The sequence below is a fragment of the Pantherophis guttatus genome, chromosome 6, assembly GCF_059756535.1.
Source record: "Pantherophis guttatus breed Tessera chromosome 6, ASM5975653v1, whole genome shotgun sequence".
Lineage (NCBI taxonomy): Eukaryota > Metazoa > Chordata > Lepidosauria > Squamata > Colubridae > Pantherophis > Pantherophis guttatus.
In genome coordinates, this window is record NC_142068.1 from 94,154,475 (window position 1) to 94,177,112 (window position 22,638).

Consider the following 22,638-nt stretch of genomic DNA (forward strand, 5'->3'; position numbering starts at 1 on the left):
GTTGCAAATGAAGGAATTAAAAACACACACACACAAATATGAAACGGTAGCTATGAGGGAGATTTTGTTCCACAAACAATGCCACAATGAAATGAAGGAGTCAATTTATTTTCCAAAGCACCAAAGGGCAAGACAAGAAGCAATGGATGGAAACTAGAAATAAGGAGAAATTTCCTGACAGTGAGGACAATTAACCAGTGGAACAGCTTGCCACCAGAAGTTATGGGTGCTCCATCACTAGGTTTTTAAGATGAGACTGGACAGCCACCTGTCTAAAATGGTATAGGACAGTGGTGCCGAACCTTTTAGACACCGAGTGCCCAAACTGCGCACATACACATGCCCAAACTGAAAGGTGCACATACATGCAAATGTGCGCTTGCACAGACATGGACGCATGTGCAGCAGAGACCCAAAGACCAGCTGGCCAGCGGGAGAGGGGGCATCCCAACATCGGCAGCGCAGCAAGAGGTAAGATCTTTTTTTTCGTGAGCTTCTGTTTTGTCGTTTGCAGGGAAACAGAAGCTCACGAAAGAAACGCCACAGAGATCTGACCTGGGGCAACGGCGCGTGTGCCAGCAGAGAGGGCTCTACGTGCCACCTCTGGCACGCATGCCATAGGTTCACCATCATTGGTATAGGGTCTCCTCCTTGTGCAGGAGGTTGGACTAGAAGACCTCCAAAGTCCCTTCCAGCTCTATTCTGATTATTATGAAGAAGCCCCATAATGCTTCTCTAGGGCTGCTGTGAAAGAACATTTGGGATGATTAAGTGCAGACACAAACACTGCAGGGGTGGGTTTCAAATTTTTTTACTACCGGTTCTGTGGGTGTGGCTTGGTGGGCATGGCATGGCTTGGTGGGTGTGGCAGGGGAAGGATACTGTAAAATCTCCATTCCCACCCCATTCCAGGGGAAGGTTACTGCAAAATCCCCATTTCCTCCCGATTAGCTGGGACTCGGGAGGCAAAGAATAGATGGGGGCGGGGCCAGGCAGAATTTTTACTACCAGTTCTCCGAACTACTCAGAATTTCCACTACCGGTTCTCCAGAACTCATCAGAACCTGCTGAAACCCACCTCTGAAACACTGGTTCCTCAGCATAGGCACGGCACTTTCTCCTCCAAGTTCTCACGTCCCACTCCCATCTCCGCATGAAAAGCCAGCTATGTGACCTTGAGCTAGTCCCTCCCTCTCTCAGTCCAACCCACCTCACAGGGTGAGGGGAAAATAGGAGGAGGACATTGTCTTGGATATGTTTGCTGCCTCGAGTTATTTATACAAATCATAAAGGTGGGATACTAATAAAATAAATAAATAAATTACTGGCCATAAGTCCGTGTAGTGTGTTGGGGTCTGCATGAAAACAGAAGATTGCAATCAAGCTGACATGCATGTGAGGGCCCACAAGAATGGACAGACAACGACCCACAAAATCCCTTTGTTTCTCCCTCTAGCCACATGCCTGCTTTCCCAGTGTAGGAAGAAATATCCTTCTGGGTTCAGCTCCAAGTGGGGAAAAAGACACTGGAGACATGGGGACTGCTTGGAAAGATGGTTTAATGGTGGACAGGATCACATGGTTTGAGTTCCTGAACAGAAAAGAGGGCAGATACAGCGAGTCTCCGGGTATTATGCTCTCTCTGGCTTTGAACTTCCCGGGGCCCAGAAAGAGTATCCTCATTGGTTGTCAGACTCCCAGGGGGTGGGGGTCTCAGCTAGCCTTGCTGGCTGATGTAATCTTCCCAGGTCACATGTGGTGAGTTTCTGTTGCTAGATGGGTCCCACTGTGTTAGTTTCTGTTGCTATTGTGTTGCAGATGTCCTTTGACAAAGGATTGGGTTTCTGCCTCTGGCCCATTGACAAAAGGGAGGGAGGCAGGAAGGTGGGAGCTGCTTTGTCTTTAAAACATGCTTCTCCATTTCTCATCCAGGGAAACATAATATTCTGCCTTTTTAATATTTCCCAAAATATTTCATTCTTCTAGGACAGTGTTTCCCAAACTTGGCTATTTTAAGATGCATGGACTTCAATTCCCAGAATTCCCCAGCCAGTATGCCTGGTTGAGGAATTCTGGGAGTTGAAGTCCATACATCTTCAAAGGGTCAAGTTTGGGAAACACTGTTCTAGGAAAGGGGTGGGTGCTAACTTCCTACACCAGACAGAAAGATTTCCTTGCTACTCTTCAGCCTTAACCCCCAAGCTGCATTCAAGGTAAAGCAGGCAGTGAAAAACTCAGCCGAGAAGCAACACGAGAGAGCAGCCCAGAATCGGTGGACCGGTGCAATAAAAATAACCTGGTTCTAAATACCATGTTTCCCCGAAAATAAGATCCTGTCTTACAGTGTATTTTTTTGAACCCTGAAATAAGCATTTGGCCTTATTTTCAGGGAGGTCTTATTATTTTGGGGCGCATGGAGCAAGATGGGGCTCCTCTTGCCATCTTACCTGATTTCCAGCTCTGCATTTAAATATTTTCAGGGAGGGCTTATTTTCGGGGGGGGGAAGGCTTATTATAGTGCATGCGCTCAACAGCCTGATTGGGCTTATTATCAGGGGAGATCTTAGTTTTAGGGAAACAGGGCATTAATAAATCAAAGTAGATCATCACAGATTTTAGAAAGAGCCCGCATGGTCATACTCCACTCCGTATCAAGGATGCAGCTGTAGAAGTGGTCATCTGTATTAAGTATCTGGAGGTGCAGATAACTAAGAATCTGAACTGGTCTCTCCCCATGTCATCCTTAGTGAAGCAGATTAACAGAATTAATTAATTAATTAATTAATTGGTTCGATTTATATGCCGCCCTTTTCCGGAGACTCAGGGCGGCTTCCAATGTGTTAAGCAATTGCCTTCATACTTTTGTATAGACCTGCTTAGTAGGGCTTTCGCCCACCCCCCCAAGTGGTGTTCTTTTTTTATACAAAGTCAGTTTATTGCCCTCACAATCCGGGTCCTCATTTTACCTACCTCAAAGGGATGGAAGGCTGAGTCAACCTTGAGCCTGGTGAGATTTGACCTTGCAGTAATTGCAGGCAGCTGGTGTTACTTAAAAGTGCTTTTTAGTCTGCTGTGCCACCAAGGCTCTTAGTAGAATTAACAGAATAACAAGAAGGGACCTTGGAGGTCTTCTAGTCCAACCCTCTGCTCTAGCAGGAAATCCTATACTAGGATCCTATACCTATACCCTGACAAGCGTTATCTGTCCAGACCCTATACATGTCTACGCGAACTACACAAACCAGGGGCCCATGAACTACAGTTGTGATGTGGGAGTCGCAGAGCCGGTTCCCACCACGGGGCACCACAGGGCACGCAGGGACCGAATTTGACTTGGCTGCACTAGGAGGCCCCGATTCAAAGAGAAAAGGAAGCAGTTCCTGTAACAATTTTAACCTAGAAGCTGGAGCTTAAGAGAGGAGAACCCATATTCTGAAATATATCGTAAACGGACTCATTAATATTTATGCATGTAGGTAGGCAGTCCTCAGCTTAACAGTTCATTTAGTGACCATTCCAAGATACAACTGCACAGAAAAGCATAGCAAAGCTGGCTGGGGAATTCTGGGAGTTGTAGTCTTCCTGGCTTTGGTGGCTGGGGAATTCTGGGAGTTGAAAGCTTTGCTGGCTGGGGAATTCTGGGAGTTGTAGTCCTCCAGGCTTTGCTGGCTGGGGAATTCTGGGAGTTGTAGTCTTCCTGGCTTTGCTGGGTGGGGAATTCTGGGAGTTGTAGTCCTCCAGGTTTTGCTGGGTGGGGAATTCTGGGAGTTGGAGGCTTTGCTGGCTGGGGAATTCTGGGAGTTGAAAGCTTTGCTGGCTGGGGAATTCTGGGAGTTGAAGTCCTCCACACTTAAAGTGGCCAAGGTTGGAGACCCCTGCCATAGGATTCCTAAGAGAATTCTGCAGTGTGAAGTTCAGTTCAGCCTCGACAAAACCCCGCTCCCTTTTTGCTTCTCGGTTTTGTCCTCTCCTCCCTCCCTCCCCCCCCCCCAAAAAACCCCCCAAACGCCACTTTTGCAACGTTTCTTCCTTCACCCCTGCGCCAGCTTCTCCCTATTCCCCACTCCTGTATGAGGGTCGGGGTCGGGTCGGGGGACGACGACGACCCAGCATAGTTTTGGCCGCCTCTCGCCATCGTAACAACTGAAGCCACCCCGCAAACCGCCGCTTTTTAACGCGAGCAGGACGTGAGGCGCCCGCGAGCGCCCTGTTGGGAACTCGGAGATGGGAGGGAGGGAGGGAGGGGGCCGGGCCGCTCTCCCGGCGCTCTCCGCGCCGCGCCTGCGCAGAAGCGGCTCGGCAGTAGTGGCCCCTCCGGCGCAGGCGCGCGCGCGAGATGCCCCGCGACGAGATGGCGGCTTCGCTGATCCAGCGGGTGGCCCGACAGGCTCGGGCGACCTTCGGGTCTGGGTCGGGCGAAGCTGCGGGCTCCGAGTTGCAACGTCTGCGGGAGCTGCTGGGCCAAGTGAGCGCCGAAGACCTGGGCTTGCAACCGCGGGGTCCTTCTCCCGTGCCCGGACCGAACCAGCCGCCCGTCAGCTACATGCACATCTGCGAGACGGCGCGCTTCAGCATGGGCGTCTTCGTGCTCCGCGCCGGCGCCTGCATCCCGTTGCACGACCACCCGGGCATGCAGGGCTTGCTCAAGGTGCTCTACGGCACGCTGCGAATCGCCTGCCTGGACGCTGCCGCGGCCGACGTGGAAGTCGACGCGCTCGACGAGTCCGACGAGCCCAAGGACGCCGGCGCTGCCTCCTCCACCCGTCCCCGCCGTCTGCGCGCCCAGCTCCGCTCCCACCGCCTCTACACGGCCGCCGCGCCGCCTTGCCTGCTCTCCCCGCAGCGGGACAACCTGCACCAGATCGCCGCCGAGGGCACCGGGCCAGCCGCTTTCCTCGACATCCTGGCGCCGCCTTACGACCCGGCGCGCGGACGCGACTGCCACTACTACCGGCTGGCCGACGGACAGAGCCTCCCGCCGGCGCCCGCCGCACCCGTCCAGCCCAGCGTCCTCTGGCTGCTGGAGACCCCGCAGACGCCCGACTTCTGGTGCGGCGGGGAGCCTTACCCGGGCCCGCGCGTCTCTCCCTGAAGCCCCCAAAGACGGATGGACGGAGGAGGAGGAGGCCCCGGCCTCTGGAGCCTTTCCTAACTTTCCTAACGGCGGGGCTGCCGGGGAAAAAAAGATTCCCGCCTGGACTTTTCTGCTGGGTTCAACGCTGCCCCCACCTTCGTCCCCCGCTTAAGGGGTGTCAAACAGCGGTTCTGAGATACACGGACTGACTCCCCCCCTCCTCTTTTTTTTTTTTTTAAACTCGAATTATTTTGCACAAAGTTTTATTAAAAGAAGAGAAAACAGCCTTCTTTGCTGGGTGCAGAATCCTTTTTTTTTTTTTTTTTTTTTTGGTGTGGTGGGAGATCCATTTGACCAGGGGGGGAAAAACTGTAATTCTATAGAACTGAAGATGCCCCCACCCCTCCTCCCTCTTTCTCTCTCTCTTGTCTTCTATTCTTACTTTTTTCGGATTTGCTTCCCTGGTTTCCCGCAAAGGGATATTTCAGTTTGGGAAATACTTTCAAAAGTTATGGAGGAAAAGAACATCCCAGGCTTCTTAAAGCCACTTTTCCTTTTTAATGGATGATGGGGGGGAGGGGGGGCATTCCCGAGGCCAGCTGCAAAACAGCTGTCTTATATTCACAACAGTGTCAGCTGTTTGCCTCCATCAGTGGTGGCTGTTAAAGCTTTTGGAAGTTAACATGGTTCTTTTGTAGGTGGAAGAAAAACGAATTGTAGCTTCGTTTTAAACAGAAGCACCGTAAAGGAGGTGGGGTAGGGATTCAGTTTACAATTTAAAATAGGTTTAGCTACCTGGGCTAAGCTACCTACTCAGCCGCTTTCAGCCAGCGAAGAGAAATGTTTACATTAATCTAGCACAAAGATTGGATATTTTTCAGTTTGGAAAATAAGTCTAATGTTTGGTGTTTTTATTACTGTTGGTCTTTTCTGAGCAAAGGACAACCAAGATCTTGTTAAAATCTCAGCATTGTACAGATTTACACCCAAGAGCAACTGTATTTCGTATAGAGAGTAAAACTGACGGAATGAGACATCTCTGAGAGTGCCTGTTTTCTGGGATCGAAGGCTAAAGCCGGAGCTCCCAAAAGCAAGATACCGCCTGCCATTCAGGCTGGGTTGAGGGAAGCAGGTTCCCTCCTGCATCCAGACCTCCGGTTCCCCATCTGGGGAGACCTGCTTCCGAAGGGAGGAAAGGGGGGAGTCTTTCTCCCCATTTTCGGGTGGGTGGGTGGCAGGGACTGTATATAGTAGCTTAGGCTGAGCGGATTCAGCCAATGGGACGCCATTCACTCGTGATTTATTTCAACTGGGGAAAGTCGAATAATTTTGGGGCCACAGTAAATTAGAATAATGGGTCTGTTCTAGAACAGCATTTGCCTGAAGGCCACAAGACCATCTCGGGTAACCTTTCCATGGTCTTGGTGTCTGGTTCATTTCTGCGGCTAATTCTGCGGCCAGATGGGAAAAAAGCCCAACTTTTTGGGTGTGTGTGTGTGTCTTTGTTAATTGAAGTGTTAAACCTGAAAGATATTTCACACATGAAAAGAGGGTTTCCCCCCCCCCTATGATAGGTATCCATGCCTTTGCCTCTTACTGAGTGACAAGAATAATCCAGTCCTTCAATTTTTAGTGCCATCCTGGAATTGTTCCTGTCGACTTTTTTGTTCCACGCTGTAATTGTTATTTATTGGCACCATGAAGGAGAACAATAAATGAGCCCAGGTCTAAATATCTTGTCGAAGCTTTGCTGTATGGGATTCAGATATTGTCCGGCTTACAGCAAGGTCATACTCTGAAGCATCTTCATCCCCACCACGTTGCCAAGAAAACGGATCTTGTTCTATAACTGGTAGATATACTGTATTTTTCCGAGTATTAAGACGCACTCCCCCCCCCCAACCCAAAAAAAGGGTGAAAATTTTGGTGCGTCTTCTAGATCAGGGGTTTCCAACCTTGGCAACTTTAAGCCTGGCGGACTTCAACTCCCAGAATTCCCCAGCCAGCTTACTGGCTGGGGAATTCTGGGAGTTGAAGTCCACCAGGCTTAAAGTTGCCAAGGTTGGGACCCCTGATCTAGATCAAACACGGGCGTGTTTTTGGCCTCCTGAACCCTCCAAACGTCCCATTTTTGCCCTCCCTGGCCCCCAAAAGCACTCTGTAGGGCAAAAACCACATTTTTGGGTGAAAACCGGATGCGCGGAGGATTCAGGAGGGCCTGTTTGTGGCCTACAAAGTGCTTCTGGAGGCCGAGGAGGGCGAAAATGGGACGCACGGAGGCCAAAATCTATTTTTTTTCCCCTTGTTTTCCTTCTGTAAATCTAGGTTCGTCTTACAGTCCGGTGCATCTTACAGTCTGAAAAATATGGTACATTTCCTGCAGTTGCAACTACTCACTCTAGTGAATGCATGCGTTCTTATCTGAGAACAAGCGCCTTACCACCCAGTCTGATTCCCATAAAACTGCAGTTTGTTTACAGCACATTCATGTCGTTTTGTTACATCAAATGGTGCCCAAGGATGATGCCACCCCGCTCAACGACTGGCACCCGTGGGAAATCCCATTGGGGCAAGTTGCCAAAACCACAGCTTTTTTCTGAAAAAGTACTAGGCAAAACATTGAAGTGCGTGTTTTCTCTTTGCAGAGATCGTATATTTTTTTCTTCATCAAGAAACATTCAGAATGGTTCGAATCCCTAGTATAGGTCTGTGGGAGCAGTGGGTTGGGCTAGATGACCTCCAAGGTCCCTTCCAACTCTGTTACTGTTAACCTTGATGTTTGGGCACAATTGTTTTCTTCTAGATTCAGCATGATCTGTGGCCGCGGCTCATGTTAGTGCAGCAGAAGACAGTGGAGGAAGTTTTTCTGTTACGGAAACATCAAAACCATTTTAAACTCGGCAAGGATGCTTTTTTGCTCCCCCGCTATAAAACGATCAAGCCTGGATATGTGTACAAACCTTGAGGGGCTCCAGGGTGTGACCGGTGTTATGTCACTGAGTGGGTTATGCCTTCCTGAGTGGGAGGGTGAGTTAGAACGAGACTGTCCCGTTCCATTTGCGGAGGCTGCTGGGGCTCAGTGGAAATCCCTCCTTCCATAGAGCTGCGTGTCTGACGCCTTGAAGCATTTCCTGCTGAATACCACATGATTTAACTTGTTGCTTCTGTTTATCGCAAATGTTTATATTTGCCCATCCCAGTAACAGTGATTGCAAAAAATGCAAAAGCAGTTTAAATACTTGAAAGACAAATTGAAAAGAGCAAATTAAAATGGTGGACCTCGTGTTTTAGGTGTGTCCCATGTTCTTAAAAGCCATTAAAGGGCAGCACACACAGACCCCAAACTTTTGGGCACCAGGGACCGCCTCCATGGAGAAAGGATTTTCTCCAGACCAGAGGGGATATGATTTGGGGGATGCTGCCTGCACCCCATAGATGGGGCTTTGCTTGTTTGCGTGTCCTGGTTGGGGACCCCTGCTCTAGGTAAAGGTAAAGGTTCCCCTCGCACGTATGTGCTAGTCGTTCCCGACTCTAAGGGGGGTGCTCATCTCCATTTCAAAGCCAAAGAGCCAGCCCTGTCCGAAGACGTCTCCGTGGTCATGTGGCCAGCATGACTAAATGGCAATGGCACACGGAACGCTGTTACCTTCCCACCAGAGGTGGTCCCTATTTTTCTACTTGCATTTTTTATGTGCTTTCGAACTGCTAGATTGGCAGAAACTGGGACAAGTAACGGGAGCTCACGCTGTTACGCGGCACTAGGGATTTGAACCGCTGAACTGCCGACCTTTCTGAACAACAAGCTCAGCGTCTTAGCCACTGAGCCACCACGTCCCCTGCTTTAGGAAGCTGCTTTATTTAGAAGCCTGGACTGACTTCTAAATAAACATATAGCCTATCCGTTCCTTTAATTTTATAAGCCAGTCTATTAAATATATTACATAGTCTTTTTTTCCCCCTTCTTTTTCTTTTTTTGCACCTGCGTTCACAAAAACACCACTTTTCCCTTTTTGTAAATTGAATTCGCGCTCGCTCAACAGCAGTGATATCTTTGGTATCTACCCCCCAAATCGCAGCTTTCTAAAGCAGAGATTTTGACCTGTGAAGACTTGAATGGTTTTGAGCCTTTTCACACGTGCCTTCTCTGCTGCCTCTCAAAGGGTTGATCCCAAGTTTCTCACGAGAAGTATTTTATACATCAAGACAAGAGTATGTTACAACCACTTTTTTTTTTTCTTCAACCCTTTCGATCTGATTCAAATAGCTTTAACAATACAGGTTTGGCCTTTCGTTGCTGGATTCACACGTCAGGCCAAGCCCAGCGTTAGGGCCAAAGTGCTGTGCAAAACTGACAAAGTGTGTGTGGGGGGGGGGAGAGGCAACCCGTGACCCACAGATAGGCAAGTTGTTGTAGCCCGTCAGCGGCCTGTGCAGATTGTAGCTGATTCCGACAACGAGGAAGCTGGTGTGGTGCTGCGCCAGCAGCCTGTGCAGCTGGCGCTCAAGTCAGACAATGAGGAGGCTGGAGAAGATTTGGTGCCGGAGACGGATTCAGCCAGGGCCTCCAGAAGCTCCCTTAAGTGAAGAGGACAAAGAGGAGGAGCCTCTTCTCAATGCACGGGCACGCAGAGCTGCCAAAAGGCAGGAATGGCTCCTCAGGAGGAGGTCTCCTCGAGAGTAAGGCTTGGGTTAATTGGCCACTCCCTTAGCCTATTTAAGGAGGCCCGCTGATTGCAGCAAACTGTAGGGAAAAACTTTAGTTCACTCTCCTTCGCGTCTGGATTCTCTGCAAAATTGCTTCTGGGCTTTCTGCCATCCGTAGTAAGGCTGTGATTACCTTATTTTAGGATTCTTGTAGGCTGTTAAGAAAGTTTATTTCTTTATTTAAGGGTACTTTCTTCCATCAGTGGTGGATTTGTCCGTCAGCTAGACGCTATTGGGGGAAAATACAGCAGTGGCTGCTGGAAATAACAGGTGTGAGCTTTCCCCTTCACCCAGACCTCTACTTACTCGGAATAAGACCGGACTACATTGACAAGAAGGATTGGTATATATTTGTCCATGTCTCAACAGCGGCGAGAATGGCATTTGCTCAACTGTGGAAAGATGCAGATACGACCATCTGATAATAAACAAGATTCTCCGATGTGCTGAGATGGACAGGCTAACGTATATCTTAAAAGACAAGAAAGATTCAGTATATAATAGAAGTTGGGACAGATGCTTTGTCTGGCTCAAAAGAAGGTTAAATTTAGGAGAAGGGTGATAAGATCGTCTAATTAGATTAACTAGATATTTACTAGGCTTTATAACTCTTTATAATTTTGATAAAAACAGGTCAATTGTTTTGTAGTTAGTAAAAAGAACTTGATTGCATTGAAATGTTTGGCTGGGATGATATCAGTTAATATTAATTGGAGAGTGAGCTTAACTCTCGGTTAGTCATGTTTGTTGTTTCGTTTTAGTCCTGTGTTTATGTTTTTCTATATTTCGCTTCCTATATTGCTTTTCAATCATTATTGTGTGTTAATTTTATTATAAATATTTAATAAAGATTATTTTATATAAAAAAAAGTTTATTTAACAGTCTTTGTTTGAAAAAGACTGAGTTATTTGAGTAAAATAAGCTTTGTATAGATTTTGTGTGTGCTGCATTCTTTGGGGTCCGTAGCTGAGGCAGAACATAAGTCGCGTGAAACAGCCACTCGTAGCGAGGAGAAGTCGTGCTTCTGCAACTGTACAAAGTTTGCTTTTAGCCTTCCAGATGCAGAGGAGTAGGGAGGCTGTCTTTGGTGATTTTTAAGAATGGCGATAGACAAGTTCCTGGGAAGATGGTTTTTCACTTACTAGCAAGCAATCCAGTCCTAAATCCAGGGGTTGAGAAGGTGCATGGATCTGAATATGTGTACGATTGGTTGACACGTTTTTATTTAAGGTCGCAATAAAAGGTAAAAGTTTCTCCTCTCCAGTCATTTCTGACTCTAGGGGGCGCTGTTCATCTCCATTTCTTCACTGAGGGCATCAGCGTTGTCCAAAGACACTTCCGTGGTTATGTGGCCAGCATGGCTATACACATGGAACGCTGTTACCTTCCCAATAAAGTGGTACCTATTTTATCTACTCGATGAGCTGCACTGTAGTGCAATGGTTAGAATGCAGTATTGCAGTCTGACTCTGCCGACTGGCAGCAGTTCGAGTGTCACCAGGCTCAAGGTTGACTCAGCCTTCCATCCTTCCGAGGTCAGTAAAATGAGGACCCAGATTGTTGGGGGCAAGAGGCTGACTCTGTAAACCGCTTAGAGATTCCTGTAAAAGCACTGTGAAGCGGTATATAAGTCTAAGTGCTGTTGCTACTCACATTTGCATGCTTTCAAGCTGCTAGGTTGGCAGGAGCTGGGGCAAGGATGGGAAGTTCACCCAGTTGCGCAACATTTGGGTCTCGAACTGCCGATCTTTGGTCGACAAGCCCAACATCTAAACCAGGGGTGAAATGCTGCCGGTTCGGACCAGATCGCCTGATCCGGTAGCAAATGCGGCGGGTGGTTCGGAGAACCGGTAGCAAAACTCCCTGCGCCCCCCACCATGCTCAGCTGTGTCGCACGATCATCAGAGGCTTTTTTTTTTACTTTTAAAAGCATTTTTTCTACAACCTCTTCCAACGAAAAAATGCTTTTAAAAGTAAAAAAAAAAAGCCTCTGATGATCGCGCGGCTCAGCTGGGATCCTCAGAGGCTTTTCAAAGCATTTTTTTCTGCAACCTCTTGGCCAAAGAGGTGGTAAAAAAAAAATGCTTTGAAAAGTCTCTGACGACCCCAGCTGAGTTGCCTGATCGGCAGAGGCTTTTCAAAGCATTAGAAAAAATGCTTTGAAAAGTTAAAAAAAAAAAAAGTTGGCCACGCCCACCCAGTCACATTACTCATCCACCAAGCCACGCCCACAGAACCGGTAGTAACAAATTTTACATTTCACCCCTGATCTGAACCACTAGGCTTCTGCACGCCCCCCTTTCCCTAACTGGTCTCAATAAGAACCAGTTAATTGATATAATGAAAGAAAGGCAGACCAAAAGAATAGTCTAGTGCAGGGGTCTCCAACCTTAGCAACTTTAAGACTTGTGGACTTTAACTCCCGGAGTTAAAGTCCACAAGTCTTAAAGTTGCCAAGGTTGGAGACCCCTGGTCTAGTGAGCCATTGGTGCTAAAGTATAAGTGAGCATTATAATGAGTACAAGTGCCTGGTCAGAGGTTAATTTAAAACAAACCAGGAATGTAAGGTGGCTTCTTCATTTAGATCAGCCACTCTTAAGAAACAAACGTGGATTTTACATCCCCTCCTTTAAGAAGGACGAGCCCTTATGATTTTTGGGGAAGGTCTCTGTAGTGCAGGCTGCCCAGAGAAGGTTGGGCTGCACTCCTAGTGAGTCGGATCCAATCACTGCATCTGGTGAGCATAAGGGAGTTGCTTCATCACCCTTTCGTGTTCATGTGGCAACTGGCCCTTTCTTCAATTTACTACTCTGGAATCCTGCCAAGTTTTCGATCCTGTGAGCTCTCAATTCCTCTAGGATGGAGACGTCTAGCAGTCGAACAGATGGTCCAGAATCGTCCATATGCCCCAATGAGTTCTACAGAATGCCTACAGCATCACACAACAACAACAATAATAATAATAAACATCTGCCTAGCCCAGGTCCTTGGGAAGGACTCGGTAGGTGGACAAAAATGCCAGATCCAGACTAAACATCTGGCTGACTTGTACCACACTTGTACAACAAGCAAGAAGGCCACCAACGGCAAAGGGGATGGATCGGATTTTGACAGCAATGAATGACTCCTTGAGAGCCCTCAAAAGACCAAGGTGGGAACACGTAAAGCTGGAAAAAACCTACTCATGTCATTGGTAAGAGTCAACACCAGCTGAGGTGCACTTAATCCACCTCTTCAAACTTCCAGGACAATCCAGACTCTTGCTGACTGCGCAGACACAATCACATACTCTTCTCAACAGCTGTTACACAAGTGGTTTGCCCCTGCTCCCTTCTAGGGTGTGTTTTCAGCATTCTGGCTTCCCCTAACAACCTGGCATCTCCTAGTGGCCTCCCATCCAAGCATTGAGAGAAGAACAATACTGAAAATGACATAAGGCTTCTGCATCCCTGATGTCGCAAAGGCCAGTGGCTCTCGTAAATTCCTGGCTTTGAAAGGCTGACCGAATCAGGACCATTTCCCCCCTCTCTTTCCTCAGAGACCCATTTTCAAAGGCCCTTGAATCTGGGTGCTGCTCAGAATCGGGTGCCGAGACCAGCACCAACAGCCCAGCATCGTGCTCTTTGAAGTCATTTTCATCAACATGTAATTTTCATCAAAATTAGTTGCCACCCGGCTTCTGAAGAGGCCTCTTTCCCCACATGTGGCTTTGTTTATTTCCACTTTGCTTAAAATTAGTTTGCAGTCATGGAACAGCAGTGAGTCAAGGGCCACCCCCGCCAGTGCGAACACCGAACACCGAGTCTATTTATTGCAACTGGGGGAAATCCTTTGTGCTCAGACCAAGCGCAAGTACCGTAGATCAAGAAACCTGATCTGCCCTTTGGGGTAATTCTTTCCAGGGGTGAAATTCACTTACCTTCCCTACTGGTTTGCAAATGTGCATGCACCGCTCGTGCACTCACTTTGCTCACGCACGCTGTTGTTTGTGCATGCAAAAAGCCTTCTACACATGTGCAGAGGCTTAAAATCATTGCAAAAAAGTGACCTCATGAGGTCCGTGCGGGTGGACGGAGCCTCCCACAGCCGCCGCTACCAGTTTGCCCGAGCCAGATAGAACCGGCTGAATTTCACCCCTGATTCTTTCCCTCCGGTATCCTCAGGAGCTTGGCCAGTTAAGCTTGGCCACAGAGTCTTCCTGCCATATTGACCACGGAGTCTTCCTTCCTAAGTCAGCCTTCCCCAAGTTGACCAGCGCTCCTGAGTTTGGCACTGCACAGCTTGGGATGGCTGGGGGGGAGGGGGGTTGATGGCTGTGTGGGACAAGTCAGCGCAAAGCTGCCTTTATCTGAATCAAATGAGGTTGAAGGGGAGGAGGGCATACTCAGAAGGGACTCTACCTATTGTGCTTTCTGGGTGATGTGGGGGTGGAGGCACTGCTCCTCTTCCCCGATTGCTGAACGTCTCTCCCCCCCCCCATCTTGAAAGCCAAACTGTGTCCTGCATAATGCCCCCGTCCATGATGTGGGACAGACACTGTCCCTGGTTACCTGGTGGGACTCCAGGACTCATTACACATGGTCACTCATGCCCTCATCACTTCCCCCCTGGACTACTGCAACGCTCTCTACATGGGGCTCCCTTTGAGGAGCACCCGGAGGCTCCAATTGGCACAGAGTGCGGCCGCGTGGATGGTTATGGGAGCAACATGGCGTTCCCATGTAACACCTCTCCGTGAGCTGCACTGGCTCCCGGTGGTCTTCCGTGTGCGCTTCAAGGTCTTGGTTACCACCTTTAGAGCGCTCCATGGCTTAGGACCTGGTTATCTACAGGACCACCTGCTGCCAACAGTAGCCTCCCACCAGCTGGTACGCTCTCATAGAGAGGGGTTCCTCCGGGTGCCGTCAGCCAAACAATGTCGACTGGCGGCCCCCAGAGGGAGAGCCTTCTCTGTGGGGGCACCTACTATCTGGAATGAACTCCCCCCGGAGATACGGAGGATCCCGGATCTACGCACCTTCCGCCGCACTCTCAAGACCTTTTTATTCCATCAGGCTGGCCTGGCCTAACTGTTTCCCTTTTTCCCTTTTAAAACGCAAATTTTAATTTGTTTTTAATTTATTGGGGTGTTTTGAAATCTGTCTTCGGCCAAATTGTTTAATTCGGTTTTATTCTGTTTTTAAATTTTGTATTTATGTGTTTTTATCTTGTGGCTGTTCACTCCCCTGAGTTCTTCAGGAGTAGGGCAGTATACAAATCAAATAAACTAAACTAAACTAAACTAACTAAAAGGTGACTCTGCCTAGAAACTGGACACTTGCCAAAGAGCCACCCCATCAGTTTCATCTGGTGCGGCCCTCCAGAGCTCCGTTTTCACTGGCAGAGGGTTGCAGGAGGCCGTGGCAGCTGAAAACGGAGCTTGGGAGCCTGTTTGCACTGGCAGAAGTACCGCAGACCAGTTTTTCACTGTTTCCAGGATGGCCCCGTGGGCAAGATCTAAGTATCCCATGGGCTGTATCCGGCCCCCGGGCTTTGAGTTTGATACCCCTGCTGTAGTGTGTGACGTTCGCAAAGATGGGGAACTCCCCGCTACTGAGATGACTTCTGGGTGGATGTGGCTCCTGGCATCATCACAAAGTGCTTCGTCCTTCAGCCCTGGCATTTCCTAGTGGTCTCCTATCCTGGATCTGATCAGTTCCAAGGCGGGGCTGGGTTTGTGTCATCTCCCTTTTTCTGAGTGGCTGAAATTGGCTTACTGCTGCAGTAAGAGAGCACCGGGGAGGGGGCGATTTCAAGAGAGAAAAATGGTACAGTGGAAAATGCATGGCTCAGACGGAGATGGGGAATTTGAAGTTGAATCTGCAGGTATTAACCTAAATTAACCCCTGGTCTGTGAAAGTAGCCTCTGAGCTGGATGGCCATCATCTGCTGAGCCGTCAGTTGGCTAACCACCTTTAACCCAACATGCTCTACAAACCCCACTTTGGTATCAACCTCGCTATAAATTCAGATGAATGAAGCTGTGGATAATAACAGTGTCCTCCGAGACAGTTTCCAGAGCTAAAATGGGATTAAACACTGGAAGAAACGAATCTCTCGCTCTCTTTCCTAGTGATTTTCGCACACTTTGCAGGAAGTGTATCTCTCCCGCACGCTCCCCCCAGGCTCTGGAACATCTGGCTACCTTGTGCCGACAGGGAGAATTTGCGTGGGATATTTAACACAGACAGAATGTGATTGGTGCCCTTTTGATTGTCATTTTCTACAGAAATCATTTTATTTCCATCATATTCACAATACTTATTTATTTGGGGGCGGGGGGGAGAGGGAGGGAGGGAGGGAAGGAAGAGTTAGCAATTGTGTCTTCTTAGATGAAATTAAGCAATTGTGTCTTCTCAGATGAAATCTTTTCTTTTTCAACCCTTGTCCAGGACTCAGAACATTCTTGCCAAGCCTGAAAAATTATTTATATTGTACCATTCTGTTTAATTATTTATATTCCACAGAAGCAACATTTAATGTCAGTTTGAGGGGGGGGGGTGCGGAGGCAATCTCCAGTGCATACAAAAATAGACCTCCCCCCCTTTTTTTTTTATAAAAACGCGAATATTAAGAGATAAAACTATGCCACTCTTATTTTAACAGCCAGGTCAGACACACACCCCGCCCCCCCCCACTCTGTTCATGATTAAAACCTGACATTCCTCCCCCCCTTCTCCCCCAGGATTAATAAGGCAACCAATTTAACATGCAGTCACGGTCCACATATTTAAAAAGGCACCAAGAAGAGTTCAGAAAAAGTCACAGACCCGCCAGTTCTCTCTGCTTAGCGGGCTTGGAAAACGGGGCGCCTTCTCTCTCCCCCCCACTTTGCTATTAATTATGTTTTCAAGAACGCGCAGGAAAATATAGCCAAGAGGGAAATAATTTCTGCGGGGTGGGGGGGTGGGGAGGGATGAATTATTTAAAAAAAAAAGAATTTGCTCCCCCCCCACCCGCAGAGGAATAAATATTGCCCGTTGTCTTGCCCAGCCCCCCCATTGCACTCGCTCTCTCTGTGTCTCTCTGTCCCGACACCGGTTTTCAAGTAAAAGCTTTCCGCAGCCGTCCCGATGAAGAAAGAGTTGCGCGGGCCGCTACTCCGTCTTTGCGCCGCCTCCGTCCTGCGGCTCCCGGCCTCTAAAGTGCACTCGGTCCTCCCTTCCGTCCCGCTGGCCCGTTGCCGGCAGCTCCCCCTCCACATCCTCCGGAGAGGCGCCCCTTCCCCAGGAGGCGCATCCTAAGCGCTCCCGCGATCCCCGGGGCAGCTTCCGCGGTTACCTGCCGGAGGAGGGGAGCGCGGGTCCAGGCGCAGCATCCCGGTGCTCGAACCAGCTTCAGGGCGTCCGCGTCCGAGCGCCGCACGAAGGCAAACCGGCTGAGCCGGGGCCGGGCGTAGACTGGGGGGCCCCGACGGCTGCGGAGGCACTGGCCACCTTGCGCTCTTTTTGCCGCAGGTGGATCTTGGTGTGGCGCTTGCGCTCGTCGCTGCGGGCGAACTTCCTGCCGCAGAAGTCGCAGGCGAAGGGCTTCTCGCCGGTGTGGGTGCGAATGTGGGTGGTGAGGTGGTCGCTGCGGCTGAAGTTGCGCATGCAGATGCGGCACTGGAAGGGCTTGTGGCCCGTGTGGATGCGGATGTGCCGGGTCAGTTCGTCGGAGCGCGAGAAGCGCCGGTCGCAGCCTTCGGCCGGGCACGGGTAGGGCCTCTCGTGCACCGGCGTCTTGCTGGGCCTGTTGGGGTACTTGCGCGGCCTTAGGATCGGGCGCAGCGGTAGGCTGCCCGGCCCTCCGTAGGCGCCCGGCGCCAGGCGCGCACTGACCGCCGTCCCCGTGGAGGGCCCTTCGCTCAGGCCGCTCGGGGCCGCGCCCAGCGTGAAGTTGCGGATGGTGGAGAGCGGCGTGAGAGGCGGCGGGACGCGCACCGACTCCAGGGCGCAGGGAAAGGGTTTGCGCTCCGGCGGGCCGTGGAAGTCGCGCTGGCTGCACGGAGGGGGCGGTGGCGGTGGCGGTGGCGGCGGCTGGAAGAAGCCCGCGTACTCCGGGATCATGGAGAAGAGGCCGGCGGGGTCGGCTCCCACCGATCCTACGCTCTTGGGGGAGGGGTGGTAGGAAGGGGGCGGCGGGTAGGGGCCCGTCGAGGCGGGCAGGAAGGGCGAGGAGCCGTCGGACGGCGCCGGCTGCTGCGCCTGGCCTTGATAAAGCTCCCCGCAGGCGGAGTAAGGAGGCGGCGGCGGCTGCGGAGAGTAGAGATGCTCCAGATCCCCGGCGGCCAGCGCCATGGCGCATCCGTGCCCCGCGGGGGATCCTCCGGAGGCGGTGGATGATGGAACCGGCGCGGCCGAAGATGCGGTCGAAGGAGCGGCCACTCCCTGCAGGATGCCGGCGCTGACCAAGTTGAGGATGCCGTCGGCCGCATAGCAGCTCGCGCCGGGATACTGAGGATCGATGGAGAACTTGCCCATGTAAGTGAAGGATTGGCTGCGCGGAGGCGGCGGCGCGAAACCGCTGCAGGCGTATTGCAAGTCCAGCGCTCGTTTGTCGCTCATGTCCGCGCCGATCAGGCCATCTGGAGGGAGGGAGGGAGGGAAGAGAAAGAGCCCATCACCACCGCGCATCTGGAGCGCTCCTCGGGATACCCCACCCCACCCGCGCCCAGGCAGCCTTCGCTGCTGGGGCAACTTAGGATCGCTCTGCGCTTGAAGCCAGGCAGAGGGCGCGCCCGGGATTAGGTGCGCTGGCCCTCCAAGCAGAGGCCCTTTCATTGCGCCCGATCCTACAAGCTCTCAAGTTCTGACCGTTAGGGGCAAACAGAGAAGCCCGTGAAGTTTTGCGAGCCTTCTCTTGGCCACCCAGGCTGAGGCCAGGATGAAAAGCCGGGGTCGGTGATCAAAGAGATCATTGGGCGGCTCCCGGGACGCGATTACGACTAGTTCGAAAACTGCTCTTTTGTCCCACAGCTTCTTGGGCAGAAACGCGAAGCGCTCTCGCCGGTCTGGCCTTTGTGGGGTGGGAGTGGGTGGGGGAACCAGCGCGCCCCGGCTTTCGAAAGACTCCAGCGAAAGCGCCCACTTAACAGTAGTGGCCAAAATTGTGGAAATTTCCCTTTTGAGAAAAGTGTATTTTTGAGGTTTGATGGCTAATAACACCGCTATTTATTTAGTTTTTTGGAGTTTCAAAGATAATCCTATTCCACTGCTGCAATGGCCTCGGAATAGCCCAGGTACTACTCCAAAGAAAGAAAGAAAGAAAGAAAGAAAGAAAGAAAGAAAGAAAGAAAGAAAGAAAGAAAGAAAGAAAGAAAGAAAGAAAGAAAGAAAGAAAGAAAGAAAGAAAGAGTGGTGTTATTAACTATTTTTAGAAAATACACTTTTCCCAAAAGCTTTCCACAATTTTGGCCACTACTGTAAATCCGCCGCTCAGCCGGCTGCCCGCAGGTGGGCGCGGGAATCCTGCGGCCCCGTTCCACTTATGCTTTCTCTCGCCCCCCACGCCCCGTGGGCAGCCCCCTCCTCATGTTCTTCCCCCCTTCCCCGTCCTGCCAAGCCCGAAAGGGGCCGCGGGAGAAGAAAAGGGACACTTACCGCTCAGCTGGTCAAAGGGTCCGCCCAGGTCCACGCTGGGGAAGCTGATGACCGACGGTGGGAGGGCGCCGGCTCCGTCTTCCGTGGGGTAAAGACCTTCGGGCAGGTGCACCAGCCCGCTGAGGGTGACGGGGATTTTGTCGACCGCCTTGGCGGTCATCCTGGAGTGAAGCCCACCTACCCACCCACTCCTGGTGGTCCCGGGGCCGCTTATTCCTCCAGGGAAGTGGCGGGACCCTCTTTCCCCTCCAGAGTGGGGCTGAGAAGATGCTTCTCTAGGGCAAGGTGTGGGCGGGGGGGGCCCTCCTGGAAGCAGGTGGGGGGCCACATTGGCCAAGCGCCGCCGCCAAAGAGGGGCTTAGAGCGCTCCGCTCTCTCCTTTGCGCCGCTTTGGATCGCTTGCAAGCTTACCGGGCAACTGCCAAGTCGGCTCCAAGTATTTATGGGGCGGCGGTGAATGCCGCGACGTCACTGCCCATATAAGGACTGAGGAAGAGGGGAAGGGCGGGGGCTCGCCGTCACGTGGCCCTTTGATCACGCCGCGCCCGGGGGTGGGGAGGGGGTGGGCTGGAGCCCCACGCGGGTCCAGGCAGAGCCCGCGGCAAGGAGAGGAAGAGTACCAGGTAGTAGTATAGTAGTAGTAGTAGTGTAGTAGTAGCGTAGTAGTAGTAGGAGTAGTAGTAGGAGGAGGGGGAGGAGGAGGATTGCCCGTGGCCGGTCCGGAGAGACGTCCAGGGGGCGAGTCCGGCCATGCCAGCCCCGCCAAAAAAGGCCAGCATCCGGCTCCACCCCGCGCTTGCCTTTGGGGGAGCCTTTCCGGGGAAAGTCGCGGGGGCGGCCGAGGCAGAGACGCGACACCCCAGTCCGGCGACCGGAGCCCCGGCGCCGCCGCTCCCTCGGCTCCTCTGCAAGGGCGCCCGGGCCAGGTGGGCGTTGAGCGGGGCTGGGGGCGCCCGCTTGGAGGGCCGGAGTCTGAAAAAAGGGGCCAGCCGGCCGTGCCAACCGCCTGCTGGACAGCTCCGGTTCGCCGGGGAGGCATCCTGCCGGCTGGGTGGCTTCCGCCGGTGCTGCTCCCGGGCGCTGCCCCGTTTGGGGGGTGGGCGCTGCTTTGCCTCCGAGGATGCTGCTCTTCCTCCTCCTCCTCCTCCTCCTCCTACTACTACTACTACTACTACTAGTAGTAGTAGTAGTAGTAGTACTTCTATACTACTACCTGGTACTACTACTGCTACTACTAGCCTGGTTGCCTGTTCCTTCTCCCAAAGGAGCGGCCGTCTTCGCATGCTCAGAGGCGCTCTCTCCCTTTGACACACGGGCGACGCACTTCCTCCCTCCGCCCTTCTCGGCAAGGCTGAGTTAGGCCGAGCTTTACACCGAGCTGCGAGAGAGTAGAAAAAACCCCCTTCCGTCTTAGAGTGGCTGCTGGGCCCGCGGAGTAGCGGCGGAGTGGGAAAACGGATCGCAGGGGAAAGGGCGGGCGGGCGATCGCCCTCTTGTCACCCGGGCAGTCGCCGCGTTTTCTCCGCCAGCTCCGATGCCGCTACTCCGGTCTCCGCGTTGCTGAATCGGAGTGGGCGAGCGCTCGCCATTCTTGCTGACTCCCTGGCCTGTTGTCTCTTCTCTCTCTCTGTCTCTCCCTCCCTCCCTGTCTCTCTCCCCCCTCTCCCTCTCTCCCTCTCTTCTCCCTCCCCCTCTCTCCCTCCCTCTCTCTCCCTCCCTCTCTCTTTTCCCTCCCTCCCTCTCTTTCTCCCCCCTCCCCCTCTCTCCCTCTCTTCTTCCTCCCTCCCTCTCTCTCTCCCTCTCTCTCCCTTTCTTCCCCCTCCCTCCCCCTCCCTCTCTTCTCCCTCCCCCTCTCTCCCTCTCTTCTCCCTCCCTCCCTCTCTCTTCCCCTCTCTCTCCCTCTCTCTCTTTCTTCCCCCTCCCTCCCTCTCTCTTCTCCCTCCCTCCCTCTCTCTCTCCCTGTCTTCTCCCTCTCCCCCTCTCTCCCTCTCTTCTCCCTCCCTCCCTCTCTCTCTCCCTCTCTCCCCCCTCCCTCTCTTCTCCCTCCGTCCCCCCCTCTCTCTCCCTCTCTTCTCCCTCCCTCTCTTCTCCCCTTCCTCGGGAAGATTGAAAGGCCGCCTGGGGCGCTGCGAGGTAGCGCTGGCGGGGCCCGATCCGTCTCCCAGACTCTTGGGAAAAGCCCCGGCGCGGCTGCCGCGACCCGGGTTGGCCCCGGCTTGTCTGAACTGCGCTCGGCGCAGAAAGGGATGAGGTCCGTGGGGTCCGGAGTCCTGCCGGCTTCTCTGGCCTTCCAGGGACTCCCTAGTGCTGCAAGGAAGAGGCCCCCTGGCTTGGCTCGGGTACCTTGCTTGGAGCTGCCTGCCTCCCTTCTGTCTCCTCGGGTGAGCTGCTGCTCCTTGCCCGAAACCCTATTCCCCAAGCCCGCCTGTTCCTGCGAAGAAGGCAGCGGCCCACGGAGCGCTGCCCAGTCGCACCCCGGGAGCCTTTGCCCATCAAGGGCTCAGATTTGGCTCCCTTGACCGGTGGGTCTCGACAGGGATCTGGCTTCTTGTTCTTTCTTTGGTAGGATGACAAGGTCCAGGTAGCTGGGAGATCTTCCCCCCCCTCCCCGCCCCCCCCAAGGCAGGGGATCTTGTCCCCCCCCCACATGCTTTTCTCCCGCTCACAGCTGCCCATCGAGTCAGGTGTGCTCTGGAAGTTATGTGCAGGCTTAGCATTAAACAAAAACAAAAACAAAAAAACCCAGACCGGCTTTTATTTATTTATTTATTTATTTATTAGTTTGATTTATATGCCGCCCTTCTCCGGAGACTCAGGGCGGCTTACAATGCTTTTAAGCAATAGCCTTCCTACTTTTGTATATACCTGCTTAGTAGGGCTTTTTGGACCCCCCTCCCAAGCGGTGTTCTTTTTTATACAAAGTCAGTTTATTGCCCCCACAATCCGGGTCCTCATTTTACCTACCTCGGAAGGATGGAAGGCTGAGTCAACCTTGAGCCTGGTGAGAATTGAACTCCCACTAATTGCAAGGCAGCTGGCAGCTAAGTGCTACTTTAACAGTAGTTTAGTCCGCTGCACCACCAAGGCTCTTTTCAGTCTGGGATTCTCCTCCTTTGATCTGGAGGTCTCAGGGTGGTCCCTTCCAAAAGCCAGGCGTGGATGGGGATGATGGGAACTTTAGTTTAACGTATCTGGAGGGGGCCCTTTGCCCTGCGGGGCTGAAGAAGCTCAAACGGTGC

General features: G+C 52.0%; 2 protein-coding genes and 1 non-coding gene across 3 annotated transcripts; 1 reads left to right on the forward strand and 2 right to left on the reverse strand.

Annotated features, from left to right (window-relative positions):
- Window positions 1–3,196: 3,196 nt before the first annotated feature.
- LOC117676155 (small nucleolar RNA SNORA5) lies at window positions 3,197–3,342 on the reverse strand. The gene has a single exon (XR_004594359.2). It is a non-coding gene; the product is annotated as a small nucleolar RNA SNORA5 (small nucleolar RNA).
- Window positions 3,343–4,271: 929 nt separating this feature from the next.
- On the forward strand, window positions 4,272–6,806 carry ADO (2-aminoethanethiol dioxygenase). The gene has a single exon (XM_034435393.2). The coding sequence runs from the start codon at window positions 4,337–4,339 to the stop codon at window positions 5,090–5,092; it is 756 nt and encodes a 251-aa protein (XP_034291284.1). The 5' UTR covers window positions 4,272–4,336; the 3' UTR covers window positions 5,093–6,806.
- Window positions 6,807–16,244: 9,438 nt separating this feature from the next.
- EGR2 (early growth response 2) lies at window positions 16,245–19,854 on the reverse strand. Its single transcript, XM_034435240.2, has 2 exons — window positions 19,400–19,854; window positions 16,245–18,384 (listed from the first exon to the last, which is right to left on the reverse strand). The coding sequence occupies exons 1-2, from the start codon at window positions 19,557–19,559 to the stop codon at window positions 17,156–17,158; spliced, it is 1,389 nt and encodes a 462-aa protein (XP_034291131.1). The 5' UTR covers window positions 19,560–19,854; the 3' UTR covers window positions 16,245–17,155.
- Window positions 19,855–22,638: the final 2,784 nt, after the last annotated feature.

What these genes read in the sequence shown, in the direction of transcription:
- EGR2 (XM_034435240.2), bottom strand. Translation starts at nt 19,559, where the DNA reads ATGACCGCCAAGGCGGTCGACAAAATCCCCGTCACCCTCAGCGGGCTG. An exon ending in ACCCTTTGACCAGCTGAGCG is followed by an intron (nt 18,385 to 19,399) that starts GTAAGTGTCCCT and finishes CCCTCCCTCCAG; the next exon opens with ATGGCCTGATCGGCGCGGAC.
- ADO (XM_034435393.2), top strand. Translation starts at nt 4,337, where the DNA reads ATGCCCCGCGACGAGATGGCGGCTTCGCTGATCCAGCGGGTGGCCCGA.